Source organism: Aedes aegypti, chromosome 3 (genome assembly GCF_002204515.2).
Source record: "Aedes aegypti strain LVP_AGWG chromosome 3, AaegL5.0 Primary Assembly, whole genome shotgun sequence".
Classification (NCBI taxonomy): domain Eukaryota; kingdom Metazoa; phylum Arthropoda; class Insecta; order Diptera; family Culicidae; genus Aedes; species Aedes aegypti.
The window spans coordinates 260,007,914-260,030,847 of record NC_035109.1 but is presented as its reverse complement, the minus strand read 5'-3'; the positions used below and the strand labels follow the sequence as shown (position 1 = coordinate 260,030,847).

Below are 22,934 nucleotides of genomic sequence, written 5' to 3'. Positions count from 1 at the left end.
AATCAGGCCCAAACTCCATCAGTTTGGCAAATACTCCCTGCTTCGGAGAAGCTTCTTCTGTCTGTCTGTCTGTAGCTATTGCCCATAAAAGCATAACTGTCGCAAACGAAAAAAGTAGGCTTTGAGAGAATAACGCTCAAAGTTTGAAGTTTTACTTCTCATACAAATTTTCCTAATATTTAAGTATATTTCTAAATGCAGTAATTATTTACTAGACCTCACATTTTGCTACTATTGATCGGCAAAAAATATTGACTTCAACATTTTTTACTCTAGAAGTTTGTATAAGACTGTTATGTTCTTATTTTTTTAATATGGAACTACACCAGCTTCGTATTTTTCAACCCAACTCGTGACATACAAACACCATTCAAATTTTTGGTTCCTAAATCCACATGTGACAGTTATGCTTTTACGGGTAGAGCAGCTATTGCCTTCATTGGCAGATCTGGCGTTTAATGATGCCATCGACTGTCAGATGGTGACGGGTATTATACACACGCACAACGGAGGTCTCAAAATTAGACGAAGTGATGAGTGGAATTATCATTCCGGAATTTGTGTATTCACCCCTAATCTGCACGGAGAAACGGCCTAATGGGAGATGACGCCCGGTTCATACATAAAATACGCAAACAGACTATATGTATGTGTGCGTGCACGCAGAACATGTACAACGGATTAGAACCACCGCATCGAACGGGATAGCAATTAATTCTAGGACATAATGCGGTTTCCTGCCGGGGAGAGAGCGAATTAAGCGCCGACCCAGAGACTGAATTAGTTTTTGGCACTCCCGTGATGATTGTTTCCGCAAAGTGCGCCCGTGGACCGGGATGCTTGAGCCTTCCGCTCATGAGTCGAATAGAATTGTATGGTGAGGTTTGCGGTTTCATTCCGAATTTGCTTAGCCCAATTTAATTAAATCGTTTACTTCTGGTTCTGGCTTGTTTTGTGGAAACTAATGAACAACAGATCGGTATTCAAGTATGATTCGTGTTGAAATATAATACCCAAAAACCACGTTGAACGGAGTCCTTTTTTAACGTAAATGTAATTTACATGATTTTTTATTTATTTTCATTCATTCGCCACGTTTTGTGAAGTCATTTATCTCAATAAGTATCTCAACTTGGACTCCATCATCTTTTCTCTGGCATTAGCAGTGTGCGAATCAGCCCATTGGAGTCAGCTGGTGGTGATACAATAAATAAAAGACATTTTTCTTCAGATTTGAGACAGAGCACAATCACTGACACAATATCAGCAAAAATATATGACTCACTTATAATTGAGGAGCCCACACGCAAGTGATATTTTGGGTTACGTATACACTGTAACCTCAATTAACGAACTAGATCGGAGATGCGAAAATTGAATCAGTGCGTAAAACGAAGGAGCTTAGTTCGTTAATCGAGGTTTTGCCTTTTGGAGGATACCTGTATGAAATTAATTTATACTATTTTGAGAAATTATGCACTTTTAGTATCATCAACATATTATTGATATATTGGGTTCTAAATCAGAAGATTGTTATATTTTGAAGAATCGTTTGTATTGTCAGATCTGAGTTTTGGTAACTAAGAGAGTACAACAGGAGTTCTAGATCATCCAACAACTTCCTGTAATGGATACCAGCAATCTACTGAAGTATTTAGCGATCCTTTGATGTTTTTTTAATTGGCAAAGGCCCTTATCTATTCAAAGCAGTAAAATGAGTATTGTTATAATCTGTACCGGTGTCCTAGATCCTCCAAGGACTTCGTCGAATATAAGCCTTAGGATCTACAAGCGTGATCAATGATTTGTAGATATATTTTTTTTTTAATATGGCACAGTCTTTAAACTATTCATTTAAGTCATCGGAGTATTTTATTGGTATGTAGGTACGGATATTCTAAGTCCTTCAAAGACTCCATTAAACAGAGGCCTTGGGATCTACGACCGTAATAAGTGATTTAAGGTGAAACATCTCGGAATCCAAAGATGGCCGTCACAATGGCCGACTTGTGCCCTTACTCACGTTTTCAAAGGCACAAAACTGGAGAAATAGTTTGTAAACGTTTCTGATCTTCTTATTTTAAGCTTTCTGCTAGTGCACAACGCCAAAATAAAAAGTTCACTTTTGTTGGATGCTTCCTTCGCGTGATTTGTGCCTTAATGTTAGTTTTCAAATTTTGGTGTATTTGGCCCTTTAACATTAATGTGAGTAAACGGTGTATTGTATTAATCTGTGCGGATGTACTAGGTTCTCCAAATTCTATATCGAATATTGGCCTTAGGATGTACAAGCGTAACCAATTATCAGAAGATGCTTTTTGATATGGCACAGGTCCTTTTCTATTTAGGCCCCTAACCATTCATGTGAGTAAACGATGTACTGTATTAAATTATTCGGATGTCCTAGATCCTCCAAGATCCCTATCGAATATAGGCCTCAAGCGTAACAAATTATCAATAGAATTGGCGTAAAACAATTAATTGAGGTTCTTGTGAATTGGATTTCAAAATGGCGTCGGATATGAATTTTCATCAACCGCTTGTCGTGCCGGTTCCGAAAATACCTGTATTGTATGTGTTTAAAACGATTTTCCCCAACCGGAGGTCGCCATCCTGAATTCCAAAATGGTGTCGGACATCGATTCTCGTCATCCTCTCTTCGTGCCCGTTACGGAAATACCCATATTGCATGGGGTTCTAACGGTTTTCCCCAAGGGGAGGTCAATCCATTGTATAATTTCCTACTTAATTGTCTAAATTCAATTTACGCTCTGCGTAAAAAGAAGGGACGAAAATTGAATTTACTTCGTAAAAAAGTGATTGAAATTGAGTTCGCGTAAATAAAGACTTGGAAAATTGAGGCTTCAGCGTATCTCAGGATCCTGACTACTTAGAAAGATGTCTTCTTCGGCAAAGTTGTTCAGTAGCTCAAGCGCTATCAAAATAAAAACCATGAGATTCGAATTTTTGCCGCTAGGCTGCGCTAGTGAGCATAAAATTCTTGTTTTGTTGTTATCTCAGGATCCTGGCAACTTAGAAAGATGTCTTCTTCAGCAAAGTTGTTCATTAGCTCAAGGACTATCATTATTTGAGCTATGAAATTTGAAATTTTGCCACTAAGCAGCGCTAGTGAGCATGATTTTTGTTTTGTGGTTATGTCAGGATCGTGAGCACTTCCAAAGATGACGTCTTTGCAAAATTAATCAGTAGCTCAAGCGCTATCGTTAGAAAAACCGTGAGGTTCGAAATGTTGCCACTAGGTGTCGCTATTGAGCATTACATTTTTTGCGGTTATCTCAAGATCCTGACCACTAAGAGAGATGGCGGCATGCACACAAGTACCACCTGGTGTCATAATTTTGAATCTCATGGCTCAAATAATTATAGTCCTTGAGTTATTGACTGACTAAGTGGTCTGGCATCTGTTATCTGCAAACTATAAGTATCATGCTTATTAGCACTGTCTGATAGCATAATCTCGAAACACTTGGCTCAAACAGTGATAGTTCTTGAGCTCTTAATCATATCTGCCAAAGACGTCATCAATCTCATTGCTCTGACTCCTGATATATCGGCAAAACAAGTCTCAGGCTCACTATATCACCTGGTTGCAAAGTTTTAAATCAACTAGCTGATTGATAACCCTTGACAAACTGAGTATATTTGCCGAAGACGCCATGTTTCTGAGATAGTTGCGATAGTCCTTGAAGTATAGAACAACTTTGCCGATGACACATTTTTTTTTAAAAGTCTGAATCCTGACATAACTGCAAAACGAAAGTTTCCTGGTTTGCCTGGTTTGAAAGTTTGCCTGGTGGAAAAATCTAAAATTTCATAGCTCAAATACTGATGGTCCTTGAGCTACTGAACAACTTTGCCGAAAACTCCTCCTTCTTAAGTCGTCAGGATTCTGAGATATCCGTAAAACAAAAATGGCATGCTCAGTAGCGCCGCCTAGTGGCAACATGTCGAACCTCATGGCTTTTCGGATGATAGTCCTTGAGCTACTGATTAACTTTACCCAAGGCATCATCTTCCTAAGTGGTCATTATCCTGAGATAACCGCAAAACAAAAATTAACTAAGCACCGCTTAGTGGTAAAATTCCGAATTTCATAGCTCAAATAATGATAATCCTTGAGCTACTGAACATCTTTGCCGGACACTTCATCTTCCTAAGTGGTCAGGATCCTGACATAACCGCAAAACAAAAATTTCATGCTCACTAGCGCCACCTAGTGGCAAAATTTCTGATTTCATGGCTTTTCTAATGATAGCCCTAGAGCAACTGATTAATTTTGCCGAAAACGTCATCTTCGTAAGTGGTCAGGATCCTGACATAACCGCAAAACAAAAATTTCATGCACACTAGCGCCGCTTAGTGGTGAAATTCTGAATTTCATGGCTCAAATAATGATAGTCCTTGAGGTACTGGTCAACTTTGCCGAAGACGCCATCTTTCTAAGTGGTCAGGATCTTGAGATATCCGCTAAATAAAAGTTAATCCTTCTTATACAGTGTTGCCAGCCACATGAACATTTATGTTTCGGTCGGCTGTATGGCACGCAGCAATTCCTTTAACTTTGGTGAACATACAGTATCGTAATCTTTAAAATTTATTGGTATTTGCACCTTACACCCCTCTTTTGATAAGAATCGAGCAGTGTTGCAATCTATTATCAGATTATTAAATTTTAAATTGTTATTTTGAGAGGTTCCCAACCAATGCATCAACTCTGCCGAATATCTCGGATCATTATTTCCACATCTAGATGTTGTATTTTTTTAAATATATAATTATAACCCTGAGACCCAGGGCATAGGGGATTTCATCACTTTGGGTGTGTTATTGAATATCTCGTATGCGTTAAGAGATATCTTCGGAGAAGTTTCAGTACTAAGTACGATCTACCTTCAGGAGTTGAGGATCATCCTTTTAGTTGAGAACTTGGCCGGTAGGGGCGCTTTTTCTGATTTACACTATACGAACCATGAGGGATATGAATTCAAAATTTCTAAACATACGATATCTCTAGATCCTGATGTTTTGGAAGGTTGGTGTCTTCGGTAGAGTTGTTCAGTAGCTCAAGAGCTGACAAGCGGTTCATTCTGATACTGAATTACGCCACCATGCGGCGCTAGTGGGCATGGAATTTTTGTTTAGCGGATAGCTCAGTAGCCTGACCACTTAGAAAGATGACGTCTTCGGCAAAGTTGTTCAGTAGCACAAGGACTTATATTATTTGAGTCGATAGTTTCGAAATTTTGCCACTAGATGGCGCCGGTGAGCATAGAATTTTTGTTTTGCAGATAGCTCAGTAGCCTGACCACTTAGAAAAATGGCGTCTTCGGCAAAGTTGTTTAGTAGCTACAGGGCTATTATTTTTATAGCCAAGAGAAATGATATATTGCTACCAGGTGGCACAAGTGAGTATGAAACATTGATTTTGCAGATATCTCAGAAACACGAAGAACGAAATGCGTGGTTTATTTGAATGTATGTCAAATGTACTATATTCAAAGTTTGTTTCGGAAATAACTATAACAATAAAACAAATATTCAATTTCAAAACGACAAATTTTAAAATTCAACGTGATAAATTGGTAGTGTGAACTCGAGGCTCTCAATCAGAAGGTTCTTGGTTCGAATATCGCTTGAGCATATGATGTTTTTTTTATTTCATTTTATCGGGTTGACTGACAGAACTATAAATAGATCAGAAATAGATGTGATAGTCACGATTTTCGAGCATTCGATGCATGATTTTGAGCACTCAGCTACAAAAAACATAACACATGTATTGCGTTGCGACATTCTGACTCATTATAAAGTGAGTCCAAATCATGGTGTATTTTAATAAGATGAAAACACAATTGAATCATGTTATCCGGGAGCATAATCATGATAATGGGATTATGATATCTACCGTGTACTGCTTCGGCAAATGAAAAGTTATATGTAAGGTAGGTGTACCAGTTATGGACATAATGGTTTCCTATTGCGCAATACGTGATAATTTGATTATTTTCAATTTTGTTTATCATTCTGTGTGTTTTAGTAGTTTACTATCAAATGAATCTTGATGTTAGAACATACAACAATATTTTAAATGTGAAAGTTTTCGAGAAAACACATATGGCCAAATAGGGACCCACTATACCAATAACTAGTACACTTTCCCTGGTTAACAAAATGTTGATTAATTCAGTTTTATTTCTAAGTGAACACAGAACACCTAGATATAAGAAATGAATGAAATTTTGGGAATAATGCTGATAAAAAATTAAAGAAGAGAAAGAAAATGACATCAGTTTTCTACAAATATCGGGTGAATAAGTTTGTTAATAGATAGAATTATCGTTATGAAAAAGGGGGGTTTATATTATTTAAAAAAATCAAACAAGAGTCTGGTGTAACTAAAAAGATAAGGCCAATCCTAGTAATCTCATCAAGACTGTTAGCGAAGGGATTTCCCAATTCATAAGTATTGATCGACATTCCAACCTAACTTCATTTCTATCCAATTTATATCTTTGAAAATGTGGCGTTCATACAATGACGAAATAAAAAAAAATATTTTTTTTTCTTTGGTTCATATAGGGTTTACATCATCTGACTTCTAGGTCTACATGATAATTTTTTTTTAAAAACAATTGACAATATTAAATTAGTTAAGACTACGCAAACGACATTTGAAGACTTCACTGCTAACATCAATATCGAAAAAATAGTACACAGAATTAAAAATTTCGCACATGGCACTTATTGGTTCATGTTTTCCATAAGCTGTCCGGTGGAAAGGAAGTCGTAAAAAGTGTCGGTACCGCAGAACTCTTGAGGTTGCGTTGATGTTTAGCTTCGTTAAAATACTTGGGGCATCGATTTCCCCTTTAAGCAGCTTAGCTACAAATACTGCGTGAGTGTTCCGCCGTCTTTTGGTTAAGGACTCCATGCCCAGTATGCAAGCAACGGTTTTCGTACGGGGGAAGGTGAACGGGGTTCGTCCAATGAAGACGACGAAGTGCAAATCTGACGAACTTCTTCTGTACCGCTTCAATTCTGTTCGACCAAATATCGGTGTAGGGGCTCCAGACAATTGCAGCTGCCTCGAGCACTGACCGCACCAACGAATAGTAGAGTGCTCTCAGACAGTACGGATCCTCAAAGTCTTTTGTAGTTCGCATGATAAATCTGAGATTTTTGTTGGCTTTAGCTATGATGGCGCTATAGTTATTTTGAAATGTTATACCGCAATCCAGCAAAACACCAAGATTTTTAACAATCGATTCACGCTTGATGGGTTCGTTCAACAACGTGTAACTGTAGATCAATGGTGACTTCTTTCTAGTGAAACTGATTACAGAAAATTTTGAAACACTAACATCAACTCGGTTTGCGGTACACCAGTCGGAGAAAATATCGATAAGTTGTTGTAGGTATCTGCAGTCATCAGCTGTTCGGACTTCTAAATAGATTTTGACGTCATCAGCATAAACAATTTTGCATCCTTTAGGAAGTACTAAGCACACATCATTGAAGAAGATCAAAAAGAGAAGCGGTCCAACGTTGCTACCCTGTGGAACTCCAGAGGTACCGCCGTGCGGGGTGACATTGGGCCTAGGGGGTGACTTTGACCGCCCTTTTCGATGCATCTCATGGCTAGTACAAGAGTCAAATAACTAATCCATGACTATCCAGTGGCTATTTATAATGTATACTTGAAGCTTGTAACATTGTTTTCATTATTCTGGTTTTAGTTTGCTGTGAAAATCTTGGCCCAAAGTTACCCTTATGGCCTAATGTCACCCCGTACGACGGTACTGTAAAAGCTCCACGACTCATTTCCAAGTTTCACAGACAGTGAACGATTGGAAAGGTATGATTCCAAACATTGCACAAATTTGTCGGAGGCACCTAAACGGCTGAGCTACAACATGGTTGACGCGATCAAAGGCGGCTTTTATGTCAGTATAAACTGTGTCGATCTGTGCTCCGTTCTCCATGTGGCGCAAGCAGAAGGAGCTAAACTCAATTAAGTTGGTGTTGATCGAACGACCAGGATAAAATCCGTGCTGATCAGTTGAAACATAATGCGCAACTGAACGCTGCATAGACTGGCCAAAGAGAATTTCAAAAAGTTTCGACCCCGCGCAGAGCGAGGTGATTCCACGATAGTTGGTAACAAGACTGCGGTTGCCTTTTTTGAATACGGGGAAAATAACAGACCGTTTCCAATCCTCCTGAAAAACGCATTGAAAGAGGGACTGATTGATGATTGTCTGCAACGGCTTCACTAACGAAGTTTCGAAGTACACTAGAAGGTATTCCATCGGGCCCAGGGGAGTTGGACGGTTTAAGTTGATTAATAGCTAATTGGACTTCTTGTTGCGAAAAGCTGGTAATGTTGATGTCACAAACACCAACTGGAACACACTTGAGAGCTTCATCGATCTGCTGACCATTGAGGTTGCTAGTCGTAAAGACGCTGGAAAAGTGTTTCGCAAATAAATTGCGTGTTTCACTAAGAGATGACGACGTCGTATCACCATACACCATTTGAGCCAGATTCTTTGCGTTTCTCGTTAACGAATGACCAGAACCGTTTCTGATTGCTTTTCAAATCGTTCTGTTTTCGACGTACGTATTCTGAATAGAGGTTTCGGTTATAATTCCTGTAGCGATTGCTGAAAACATTTCGTTTCGTCTATTCATATCGGTCGGGGCAATATCTTTTTAAAGCAGCAGCCATTCTACGTGCGTATTGTAAAAATCTGAAAAAATGAATTTATCAGCGACGATATGATAATTGATCGGACTATCACTTATTCAGATTGAAATTTTGAATTTAGGCATGTAAAGTTTGTATTGGAACTAAAAATCCGATTTCAGCCGTGGCGATTACATGGATAAATCAAAAATTAATGTTGCCTATCTAAGAGAATATCAATCTTTTGTACTTCTGAAATATATTATTTTTATTTCTAATAAAATACCTGAAGAGTTATAACTTCGTGATGTCGTCTTATGTGGAGAGAAAAATACGAGATTTTTCGAATTTTACAATTTTTTCAATTGTTTTCTACAAAAGCCAAATAAAATTTCAAACAAAAAATTATGTAAAACATCCATGATACAATGTACTTAAACTCATTACGGTGAAAGATTTTGATAAAAACATATTTTACTAGTTATTTTTCAACAAACACAAAATGTAGGGTCTGCGCTGACCAGATATGAATTGATTTTCTAAAGTCAAAATTTTCAAGGTAAACGATTTTTAAATCAAACAAATTTATACCAGATGCTGATTGAAATAGCCTATGGAAAAATATAAAAATATTTAATTGTTTGGAAAAGTACTATGATTTTCACTATCGAAGTCGAGCCCATACTTTCTGGTACACCCTATAGGAATACAGATGCGATAGCCATTAAACTACCAATCCCTTAGGTTAATAGAAATATTGAAGCCGATTTTTTTTACAAAACACTCTTCAAATGATAAAATTTTGTTGGAAGAGGTAAACTTTATTATTTTACAAACACAAACCCATTCAATTTACGAACACTTGATCTAGTTCGAAAGTTAAGGCTCCAGTGTAGCTCATTAAATTCAATCATATTCATGCACGTTTTTCCTGAAAGATATGATAATCTACAGCTAGTCACAGCTAGGTGCTTCAATGTAATAAAATCATGATCGAATTAATCTCATTTTCGCTCCTAACCACTTCATTGCATTTTCCGAATGCCAGGTCACCGAGTGCATCGTGAAATCTGACACTCATCCAATCGATTGAATCACCATGAAAACTGCAAAGCATTTATAGCGAACAAAGCGAAACTGTTGCATTCATATCCTTGGCTTCAGCCGCGTCAGCCGCAGCCAGCGCTTTGTGCTTTCACGAACAGGTCTTCCATTGCGCTACAAGTTCTACCTTACCTTACCGCCCCATACATTGTCCCTCCTCCTTTCTTACTTATTCCAGATAGCGCCAACTTCTACCGAGAGCACGTGTGGCTTACAAAAATCATTCCATTCGAGGATTTGCAGTATCTTTCCCGGCTCTGGAAAATGGCCCAAGTAGACCAAGGTTGATTCAGTTTTTTGTGCGCATGCAGACTTGGGGATGTTTGATTTTTGGTGGCTATGTGCTCAATATTTCCGGGGAATTCATTATTCCGACAGTTTTTTTTGTTTTTGATAGTTTAGGGACGATTCAAATATGACGTCCATCGTTTTTTGAGATTTCTAGACCACCCCCCTCCCCCTCTGTCACGCTTTTTCCAATACCTAATACATGCACTGTCACACTTTCGTAGACCCCCTCCCCTAAATTATGGACGTCATTTATGGATGACCCCCTACTCGCTTAACAGTTTTCGATTGATGTTTGTGTGTTGTTTTGCCGTGTCCTTTTTTGTGGGCACATTTCCTGCAAAAATGCCATCTTTCCGCAACTCATATCATTTTTCTGACATTGCAGAACAACAAAGAACAGCCAAACCAAACCACTGATTTGCTTCTGTATTTGAAACTCAATCAAAACCACATTGTGTGACGGAGAAGCAAACAAACACTGGAAACACTTGCAACAGAAGAAGAAGCATGAAAAAAAACTTGTGCACGGCTTCCGTTAAGTTCATCAACTGTACAAGAATGGTTTTTATACCAAGAACAAGAGTCCTGCTTGGGATTCGCTCATCGGCTGCTGAGGGTATGCGATATACGTTTTTTAAGTACATACGAAACGAAGCGATACATGAAACTTCTAGCATTTTATTGACGAAAAGAAACAAAATTTTAAATCTATAAGCAAAACTTTACACACATTTCAACAATTGAGTTGATTTTTTTGAAAAAAAAAAAATGATTCCGTACTCGTTTGAAAAATACCTATATTTCATGGGTTTTCAACGATTGTTCCCAAACCAGAGGAAGCTATCTTGGATATCAAACTTAGATAACCTAGATAGATTTCATGTATTCCCAAATGTAAACTAGGAGTTTTCATGGGTTTGAAAATTGTTGTCAAAGGTGAACAATGGGTAAAAAAGGAGATTTCAGGGACCAGCGCATAAATGAAAAAAGAAGCAACGGAAAAGCCCAAAAGTGCAATACAATAGAGTTTTCAGCAATTTCAAATGGTTCTCAAAGGGGACGTAATAAAATTTCTAGAAAGATCTCCATAAGGGTGTTAGGTGCTTCAAAAATATTAGTCATGGTTAACAGAGGAACCTTATAGGTTCAGGTATTTCTGAGAGCTTCTCATGCTTCTAAAAATCAGCTTCTGAAATATTAACCTCATACCACTTTTTTCGAAGGGAACTGCCTAAGTCACTTTGAATCGCTGAAATATTCTAGAAACACTTATGCTCAAAATTTGGGTGGATTTAGAACTACTAGGAAAACTCTAAAACCCCGTTTGGAAACACAGGAATCTTCTAGGAGGATTTTGGTAACCCTAGAGAAACTTTCTGAAATCCCATGGGAATCACTAGGAACCTTCTAACCAACCCTAAGAAGCCCTTGGACACTAATGGAAATTTCTGAGAAATCCATGGGAAGTTCTGTGAAATCTTTATGAATCCCAATGATAATTATTGATACTCTTAGGTACTCCGGGTTTCAAAGATATCAGTGGCTTTAATGGAATTGAACATGAAAGCCACTGATAACCTTTAAAACCGCTTAGGAACAACTTAAAACCCCTTCCGTTGAAAATGATCTGGGAAGGTTCTTGGATGTTCGTAGGATTTCCTCAGAGATTCTCCACTTATGGGCTTAAATTCTTTAAAAAGTCACTCTGAAACTCTGGAAACCTATAGGATCCACTTGAGAGTATCCTTGAACTTAAAACACCTAAGGTGTTCATGGAAACACTTTTGGAACCATTTTTAGACTTTCGAGACTCAGAACTTCTTGGAGCATCTTGATTACCCTTGGGAAATATTCCAACATCCCATTGAAATCACTAAGAATGTTCGAAAATCCCTACTGGAACACTATTGGAAATTTCTTGGAAATCCAGGGGAACTTGTGAATGCTTTATAAACTCCAAAGATAACCATTTTTTTAAATTTTTTCATTAGTATCATTCCAAACATTACATTCATTTCTTATATCTGGGTGTTCTGTGTTAGACAACACTATCATCCTAATTTGGTAAAACAAATTTAAGATTTCATTACCATTTTGTTAACAACATATTACATTTCATTTTCCGTAGCAGCTCAGATTTTTATACAGATGAGTTGATTTCACCTGCTTATAAGAGAAAAAAACGCTTTGAATTTACTTAACCTAACTTAACCTAAACATATAACGCATAATCGTGGGAATAGAAGATTGTAACGATTTTGCCTGAAATTATTATGCAACATGTTCCAATCTTAATGAAACCTTCACAACTTGCTTTTCACTACGATATATTTCCAAGAAAAATATAAAGATGATCAAAACAAGTTACAATTTTGTGTTCCACGGTGCAAAACTCGGTAGTGAGACTGATATGCGGTTACTTTTCATTATGGGTCAATTTGATTTGCTGTTTTTTTCCTAATTTTTCCAAACAAATCATATTATTTCATTAGTGCAGCTGCAAGAGCATTAGAAGAGATGCTGAAAACTGAACACAACTAAATTTTGACGAAAATGCAGATGGGACTGACTTGCGATTCACGGCAGTACACCAAGGAGAAAGCCTCAGAATAATTTTCAAAATTTTATTTTCATTCTTTGCAAAGCTTTCTTCCTGGTATTACAACAGCTAGTCCATATTGGTACAGCATACAACATGGCTGGCCTGAAAATTTGTTTGAATATCAAAAGCTTGTTCTTAAGATAAAGTTTTGATTTTCTATTAATAAGGGGATAGAGGCATTTTACATATATATTACATTTATGAAAGTTAAATTTTTATCTAGCATGAGCCCTAGACACTGAACTTCATCTGACCAATTTATTTATTGAAACCCCTCTCATCGTGACAACATTTCTACTTGAAGGTTTCAAATAAAGAGCTTTTGGTTTATGTGGGAATATTATCAGTTGAGTTTTGGAAGCATTAGGAGAAATCTTCAACTTTTGCAAGTATGATGAAAAAATATCTAAACTTGTTTGCAATCGACTACAGATGACACGCAGACTTCGTCCTTTGGGGGAGAGGCCTGTGTCATCCGCAAACAAGGATTTTTGACATCCCTGAGGTAACTCAGGTGAGTCAGATGTGAAAATATTGTATAATATTGGTCCCAAAATGCTGCATCAAGGAACACCAACGTTGGGCGTAGAAGAAATATTTTAGTTCTGATTGCCGTTGAGACTGAAAGCCGCTAAGAAAATCCCTGGTGTAACTCATAACAGTCGAAATCATCCAACTAAAGTATAAGATTTATCTGGACATTTTCTTCTTGTTCTTGGCATTACGTCCTCTCACAAGGACATACCTGGCTCCTTAGCTGATTGCCCAATGAGCACTTCCACAGTTATTAAGGGAAGTCAAGGAAATTTCCATTACAAAAAGATCCTGGACCGACCGGGAATGGAACCCAGACATCTTCAGCATGGCTTTGCTTTGTGTCCGCGGACTCTACCCACTCGGCTAAGGAAGGCTTCCGAGCATATGGACCTTTTATTGGTAACAATTCAATTCGATATTTCGAGAAAATGCCTTTAATTTTTAGCAAAAAATAATCAAATTGACGAAACAAAATGAATTCGGAAACACAAAAATTTTTTTCGTTGCATTCTCTGGAATTCCGGACGGTATTTGACGGAATCATTAAAAAAAAAATATCGCATACCCTTATCGGCTGCAACTAGTGCACGAGCTAGAAGCGTAGAACGATAGCATAAAAATCAAACAAAGCACAAGATGAAAGCTATTTATGATTTACTCAATACCAAATCAGCCAACCCCACCCCACCCACATATATTTTGCTCGCTCAAGCAATTCCCCACACCCAACGATCGGCATCAATTTCCAGTACATCCCTCGTCTATCGCTTCGATCCATTCCATCCGTGACCGACCGCGGGTTGTTCTCCAAGTAGCGTTGGTTGATTTTTATTGCTTCTCCTGTACCATTGTTCGAGCCCGAGCCGATTTACGCCATTGGCAGATATAAAACAGGAGGTTCCTGGCACCGCAGTCTATATCGTCTAGCCTTCAGCCAGCAATACCTTCCCACTTCTTCGCCCACTTTCCAGATTTGTCTGCTTTCAAATCTTATCAGCAGCCACCAGAGGCCCCACGGCGAGAGAGCTGTGCTTTAATCAGCAATAATTGAGAACGGTTTTCCACTGAATTGAGAAGAAATAGGCTTCGATAGCATCTTGGTAACAATTTCAGATTGATTTCGATTTCAATTATAGGAAAAAAAATGATTCTGTGGGAACGGTTCTGATAACTCTTGATGGTTTCAGTGCTTAGATAAAGGTGTGAGAAGCAAAGGTTTTATTGGCAATAAAAATAATTAAGGCTTTCACACCTCAGAATTATATCGACCCCTTTGTGGTGGCTACTCTTTACTCCTATCCCTATCTAACAGCTCTTTACTTCTATTCCTAGACTAACAGCCATTCTCAGTGTATAAGTGCTGGCGATCTTCTATTCATAAGCAACAATAGTGCCTGCCACTTAAAAATGCAGACCAGTGAGGGGAAGGGGGATGGAGTGATGCTGTATTTAAAACTGGCCCACAGTAGATCGGATATACCCCTGCATCTACGCCAGTTCATGCGGGAAGGTATAGGGGTAAGGTAAATTTATGGCTTGCTATTTGGTTAGCAGACTGCCTATGTATCAGGCGTAAGGAAAGGCGTGCCAAAATGATGGAAGAACGGAAGCGTAGGGAAACGGTTTCTTGTCAGTCTCTGGTTTTAGCGAATGCTATGAACGAATAGATCAAGAGTGGAAGATAGAAGCGAGTGAAAGATACAACGAAAAATTACGAGAACGAGAGGACTCAACGGCTTCTTTCAAGCAAGTAACACGTCTACATTTCCTTCCTGACCACGAATTGACACGCATTCGGACGCAGCCGAAGCCGTAATTGTTTGCTTTAATAAAGAGAGCACCAGTACTTACACATTGAAGATGCTACTGATCCAGAGTAGCGTCTGTTGGTTCCTTGTGTAATTACAGCTGTTTTTTGCAAGTAGCAACTGCGGGTAATCAATCGTACTCCAGCTTATGCTCAATGAAAGTGCTATATTTAGCACAGTGTTTTCGGATAGACAAGTCATAATTCATCAACAGGTTTGAATTGCATGTCTGCATGCTTTTTGTTCCCATGTTTTGGGTTGCGATACACCTGTAACCAAATGCCTTATGCTTTTCCTTAACTCTTGTGTTGCGATGTTTACTGTACAAATATTAGTCTTCTTCTTCTCTCATTAACGATCATTATTTTTCGACTTGAATTTTCTTCTTTTTTCCATACAAAAAAAAAACCTGTCACACAATCAAAACCAATTTGAAGCGCGCAATGCAATAACTTACACTAAACCGCTTCCAGAATCGCATCTGAGAACCACAACTAGCACAGTAGCGACCACAACGATCGTTGGCATGCTGCAAGCGGCTCCGGAAAACCTACAGAAAAAGGGTAAGGAACATTCTATTGAAACGAAACTATTTACGTACACATCTTCTAAGTGAAATTTTGATTTGAATCCTTTGATATTATCGTCTTTTGTTTAAGTCTATATTGATTTCGTTTCATGTTCCTTACTTTTTGTTAATATTTTTTTATAAGTGTTGATGTTTGTTTGTTTCAAGATGTTTGACGGCTGTGTTGTTACCCGCTTTAACCTACAAATCCGTGGCTTCCGGCGGTCACAAGCTCAGCCTCAACTTGACTGGAGGGAAATAAAAGCATAACCCACGAAAAAGCATAAAATTGTTGCGGTTCTTTTTCATTATGGAAACAAAAATGAAACACGAAATTCCGAGACCCTTCTTTTAGTTCCTTTTCTTTGTTTTTTCTCCTTCCTGTACATTTCAGCCGAATCGGATACGGTGATTGCTGAGGGCAGCCAGCATGGTAATGAGATTTTATTCTGTGGTGTGCACCAGATTTAATTGCTTAATTTGAATCGAGCGAAGGCAGAAAAAACGGAACCAATTCCTTCGTGATGACGTTGTGTGGCTTACTGAAAGGAGGCTAACGAACTGTTTTATTTTCTTTGGCAAATTAACTGCTTTGTGAAATTGTGCAACTAAATGGTGAACAACACACAATTCGGAAACATAAACGATTGTTGACACAATGACAAATGATTACTCTTAGATTGAATGGTCTAGAAGATCATTAGTAAATAGTAAATATAAGGATTTGTTTTTTGACGATTTTCAAATCGACCACGACTGGAATCGGATATTTAGTTCCAATACAAACTTTACATGCTTAAGTTAAAAATTTCAATTTGAACAAGTGATAGTCCGATCAATTATCATATCGTCGCTGATAAATACATTTTTTCAGATTTTTATAACACGCACTTTCTGATATAGAACAAATTTTGTAAAACAAAGTCGCTCAAAAATAAAGCGATTTGTGCAAGTCTGATAGGAGATGCTTCAAAGAAATCTTACGTAACCGACACATTAATAATTAAATTAATCATTAAAAAATCGCCATCTACTCTTGTTGGGTACAGTAATCAAACGTGTAAAAAGTAGATTTTTATCTTCACTAGTCTTGAAGTGGCAGTATGGTGAAGTCGTGCCCATACTTTCTGGCACAACCTATAATAAAATGGTCTTAACTGTTGCTATAGAAATATTAGTTTATTTTTCCTTTTCATTCTGGCTCTACGTGGCTCTGCTACTCAATTTGGAGTTATTGTGAGTATTTCTGCCTACCTTGTAAGTTGATGACTACAGCGTTGCGTCACGCCGTTGCCGCGCGTATTGCAGAACTCCAGCTTCGACAGTGTTGGGCTATACTTCTCCAGTTGCCCCGAACGTTGGGGTTCGCTAGGTTTTCTTCCACTGCGTACAGCGAGCGTATTCGTGGTCTTCCACGAAGTTGCCTTCCTCTACCTGGTTCCCTGCTGAATATTAGTTTTCTTTATTTCGGTATTCGCACTAAGTGACCAGCCCACTGCAGTCTGTCGTATCTCAAAAGCTCAAACTTAGATTTTTTTACGAGCTCGACTGTGCGAATCTCGGTTTTCCGATTTTAAAACAAGACTCAGCTAACAATTTTTCCGGTTGCTTAGCAACGAAGCACGATTTACTGATACTCGGCTTTTATTTACTAAGATCCCAGGAAATTTGTTTGCCGACTTCTCGGCTGTGCGGATCTCGGTTAAAATTAGCCGAGATTCGGCATTCTAATTTAAGTGTGCTTAATAATATTCGTATCTTTAGAGTAAAGTGGGGCAAAAGTTCGAGTGGGATAAGAGTTTCTTTTTAAGATTTCTAGCTCAATTCAAAACAAATCTTATAAATGTCACGGTGGTTTGAATGCTATTCAAGTAAGGGACTTTCAATCCAAATATCATAAAAAATAATACAGATTTGGAAAAGTTATGGCTATTTGTTGCTTTTCGACGTGAATATTGTAATTTTTGGTCGAATTTTCGTAGCATGGAACCAATTGAAGATAAAATCTTTTTCAATATTTTATGTAAGGGCATTTTTAGACCTATCATAAGGTTGCTTTGAGGTGTATTAGTTTTTGCATAAATGCTTGAAAACAATTTTTGGCCCATAGTGGGGCAAAAGTTCGAATCAGCGGGGCAAAAGTTCAACCCATGTATAAAATCACGGAAAAATTTGCAAATTGCCTAAAATCCACATATTATCTTCAAATTTAGTTAAATTTGCCTGATCGTGTTAAAACTGTCACCAAAATTTTACATTTCCACTTAGTTTTGCGAAAAACTGCTATTTTTGAGTATATTGCAATTAACCCGGTTTTAGGCAACTTTTTGATGAAAATTTAGTGTGTATTTTTCGTCAAACTTAAGTTTACGGCTGGTGTAAAGTATGCCTGTCATAAAAGGATCGATATTTTGTGTTTTAGCCAGCGAACTTTTGCCCCACACTAGATTCGAACTCTTGCCCCACCGGTGGGGCAAAAGTTCGAATAAGACAATCAATTTTGAAACTGTTATAACTAAAAATGGGTAAATATTTTGACACAAGTTTGTTCAGCAAAATTATAGCCAATATGTTGAAGATACACTGTATACTATTTGTTTTGTATTAACTGCTATTGTTTTCCTGGAAACTTTGATTATACCACTAAGTTCGAACTTTTGCCCCACCTTACTCTATTCATTTAATCCACGCTTCGTGCCCGTTGAGAGCCACCGGGAGAATGAATGATTTATACAGGGCGAATTTTGTTTCCGTTTGCAAGTAATGGGCCCTATGCCGGTTACGAAATCCGTAAAAGGCCCTACTCTCAGCCGCAATTCGTATTTTCACTTCACGGGAAACGTCATTGTCACATATCACAAGTGTTCTAAGGTATAAAAACTTAATCACCAACTCCACTAGACCTATCTTTATCTCTACCTGTAGCCATGTACTTCGTTTTGGTAGAAATAATTGTCATCTTCGCTGTTTCCCTCTGCAGAAACACGCAGGCGTCCTCCACTGATCGGTGTTCGATTCCAATAAGGCCCAAAGCCTTAGTGGGGCCCAGGTAGCCGTAGCGGTAAACGCGCAGCTATTCAGCAAGACCAAGCTGAGAGTCGTGGGTTCGAATCCCACCGGTCGAGGATCTTTTCGGGTTGGAAATTTTCTCGACTTCCCAGGGCATAAAGTATCATCATAACTGCCACACGATATACGCATGCAAAAATGGTCATTGGCATAGTAAGCTCTCAGTTAATAACTGTGGAAGTGCTCATAAAGAACACTAAGCTGAGAAGCAGGCTTTGTCCCAGTGGGGACGTAACGCCAGAAATAAGAAGAAGAAGGCCCAAAGCCAAAGAGAATATGCAACCGTGTGATGACGACGCCGTTTCTCTGCACGCCAGATCTCCTAATAGCACCCTCGAGTGCAATATTGAACAGTAAAAACGAAAGTGCGTTACTTTACTTCAATCCGTCTAACAATGACAATCGTAGTTGATACCTCATTCGCAACCCAAACACTTGATTTCGAATCATCCAGCGTTACATGTACCATTTTAAATAGTTTCGCCGGAAAACCATATTCAGAAATCTTCAACAGCTTGACCTCAGACCCTTATCGCCTCGGAACCACCTTACGGTATTTCTTCTGGGTGGGGCCAGTGCATATAGCATTGGACATATGTAGCAAAAGTAGCCCAGGCAAACTGCTTCTCCTAGCCGACTTAGACAATATTACAAGTGACCAGCCTCGGCAAGGCTAATACTCTGAAACCAATTCTTGCTAATCCACTGCATTCTAGCTCTCGGCATCCGCACACATTCTCTCTATTATATTGTCGTGGGACGTGTTACCTCCGCATGTAGCGAGCACTAGATTTAAATGATGTCTTTGGGTATTTCCAAGCTTTCCATCATAACCTTCGCAATCTTCGCAAGGGAATTTTCCAAAGGAAGGTTAGATGTCCTCCATGCATGCTGCTTGGAATAATTTCATAAACTTGCAATAAGCTTTTAAGAAGCCTAACTGACAACCGTTGCAGGAGTTCGTTAAAATTTCGCCAGAAATTCTTCAAATGTCTTGTCAGACCAAGAATCTTTTCAGAAATCTTTATAAGATCACTACGGCAGATATTAATCAAAAATCTCACTAAAATTATAATAATAAAATCGAGAAGATTGGTTTGATTATTTACAAACGGAGAATAATTTCAAATTTCTTCAATTCCTTTAATAGTTCGCTAAGGAATTTTCCGGGTGTCTCACCAGGATGCTGGAAAAACCTGTAAATTACTAAAGCAAAATTATGCCACAAATTTCCTATGGAAACCTCTAGGAACGAGATTAGGTTCGTTGTCACACTTGATAAAAGTATATCATGCATAGGTTAAATTGGGATTGTAACCTCTTATTGGCAGAAAAACACTGCAAGTATTGACTTGTCATTGTGTACCGTAAAACGGGGTAACTTTGATAATGCGGGTAACTTTGATAGTGCGAGACCCACAACATATTAAACGAAATAACGAAGTTTCTGTTAATCAGTTAAGCAAAACAAATGCAAAAGTAAAGAGTATTAGTATGACACTTCATGTCAAAGCTATTTTCATTGGAATCAATTGCGTTTGAGGCTTTTTATACGAATATTAAAAATTGACACAATTTTAGCATTTTCGAAACGCTTACAAACAATCTGTTCTACGATCACTATTTGATGTAGTTTTGAATAGTTGGCCACTTATCTTTGACAGCCTAGTTATCATAGAACTTGAATACGGTCTAAAATCTCTTAGCGAATAGCATTTTCACAAACTGGGACCATTTTTGTAATCTAAGTCAGAAATTTCCATATAACGTTAAACGCCTAGAGGTATGCAATGCCCTACAAATGTTCGTTATTCACTCAATTTTGTTCGATTCATACTCCATTATCAAAGTTACCCCAAAACAGAAAACCAACTTTCGATGATATGAAAAATTATATATCCGTTCATAATAAATCTTTTGGAAATCTATCGACTGCAATCGATAGCTAGGATGCCAGTACTTGTTTTAAAAATATAAATTATTATTCTTTGAAACAGCATGCATAAATATTCAAGTTTTCTTCGAAAAAACTATCAAAGTTACCCCGTTTTACGGTACATGAAAATTGAACAAGTTCATTTTTCAATATTTGAAATATAAAAAATCTGAACTGCTCTATGCAAAACAAACGAAGTAGAGATTCCCTGTATTTATTTTTCAATCATGAAAAATGACACATTTACAATGGCTTCGCGGACCCCCTGAGAAGTCGTCACGGCCCCCTAGGGGTCCGCGGACCACCGGTTGAGAAACCCTGATCTAGCCCTTAGACAGATGTACAAAGATTTGCAATTGATTCGCACCACCAGTACACCGGCGGCCTGTTCTCTCTAGGAAGGGCTTTTCTCGGCATGGAAACATCACACGCTCGTGATATCACATCAACTAGTTTTTCACCAGTTTTGTCCAGAGTGTTTCGTTCGCGCCTCAGGGCTTCAGTAAATACTTCGTCGTCGAAGCGCGCTGTTTTCCAACCTCGGGCTCGGGTCGAGTTACATCGCACTGCCCTCCGTCCGCCTGGTATTATACTATAGCGAATCGATTGATGATTGCTTTGAGTCTAACCATCATCAACGCGCCAGTTAATGGTACCTAAAAGCTTAGGACCACAAAACGTCACGTCGATAATCGATTCTGTACCATTTCCGCTGAAGGTACTCACTGCACCTACATTAGACTGATGCAAATTTTGAAGTTTTTGTTCCCCTATGCTTAAACGATGTCAATTATGATGAAAATGATCCTCCCAAAATTTGAAGTGATTCGGAAGAAATTTGGTTGTGCACAAGCTGTTTGAAGTTTGAATGGAAATTACTATGGGAAAGGCAAACCTTTTGTGTTCAGTCCTCTAACTGCTTGTCATAATAATCTATGGAAAAGTGAACACACTCATCTTATATGAAAACTTCCCAGCTACAACTTTGCCGAAGACAACATTTCGATGGGACGTAAGGATAATTTGTTATTATTGATACCAAAGTCTAAATCATGCTGAGATGATCATTCAATTACTTTCAGAGCAACACTGCTGTTTTGCTGTAGAACATAGAAGCCTGGATTACTTTGATCTATTCTTCCCGCCTGGAGCACCACTGTTGCCTGCCGAACAGTTGGTGAAGCATGCAACATGCAAACCAACTTTATGATGATGAATAACAATTTATCCTGAAGACCAATCAAAAAGTGGTCTTCGGCAAAGTTGTAGCTGGGAGGATTTCACATTAGAAGAATTTGTTCACTTTTCCATGAAATATTATGACGAAGAGATAGAGAGCTGAACACAAAAGATTGGCGTTTTCCATAGTAATCTCCATATAAACTTCAAATGGTGTGTGCACAGTCAAATTTCTTCCGAATCACTTCAAACTTTGGGATGATGCTATTTACCGTAATTAAAATCATTTCAGCATAGGGGAGCAAACATTTCAAAATTTGCATCACTCTAACCTACATTTACCAGCTCTACATTTAATCCGGCCAGGGATTCCAACAAAAGTTGATCTCTTTGGTTGGTGCTGCGGCTACCCCACTCCACTGCCAATGCATTAAAGTTACCAGCTATCACTACTGGCTGCCGATTAGCTAGTTCGGCTATCAACCTGTCAACCATGTGGGAAAGTTCCTCAATCGACGATCTTGGGGGCGCTTAATAACTGCAGTAGACCACGTCGTTGATTTTTGCTATCGCAAAACCGTCATTTCAGATGGAGACTACTTCTTGGATTGGGTATTGTCCTGTCGTCCCTATAGCTACTAGCTGTTGAGACCTATCCGCCACTCAGATCCCGTTGTTGGCTGGTATGCGGCACGGGTCCGATAGTAACACCACGTCAATCTTCGTTTTCGAGAATTCCGCTAGTTGTTTGTTTTGGTTGATCATCTCTTATGCCCCCCCCCTAAGAGCCGCTATCCATCTCTGCTATTCCAGTCGCTTTTATGAATTCATGGTTATCGATGCAAGCAGGGAGGCCATGCTAAGGTTGACATAGTATTTCATGGGATACTATGTTCAGAGCCGGATCGGCGTAAGTCAGATAATGGCATCTGAGCCCAGTGATGCATTTTGAACTGAACGCGAGCCAAAAGTGAACGTATCCCGAGCCAAATTTGCACTTGAACGTAGTAGTCAATGAACTTACGAGCAAGAGGCTGCCGTTGTTCAAGAACGGCCCGTGCAGTTTGCAATTATGATTGGATCTCCCACTTGTGCAATCAATGTATTTATCTCCGTAATGTATCATGAATAGA

At 38.5% G+C, this 22,934-nt stretch overlaps 1 protein-coding gene across 7 annotated transcripts in view; it reads left to right on the top strand.

The window, feature by feature from the left end:
- The window catches only part of LOC5571100, a 399,425-nt gene that overhangs the window by 370,209 nt on the left and 6,282 nt on the right, over positions 1-22,934 (top strand). For 4 of the 7 annotated variants that reach the window (XM_021855273.1, XM_021855271.1, XM_021855274.1 and 1 more), the window contains one exon: positions 15,487-15,612. The exons of 1 other annotated variant lie outside the window; for it this stretch is intronic. In XM_021855273.1, coding sequence (XP_021710965.1) covers positions 15,487-15,612 — 126 coding nt within the window. Of the gene's footprint in view, positions 1-15,486; positions 15,613-16,011; positions 16,051-22,934 lie in introns of all 7 variants that reach the window. 2 more of the 7 variants (XM_021855276.1, XM_021855275.1) reach the window with 2 other exon arrangements.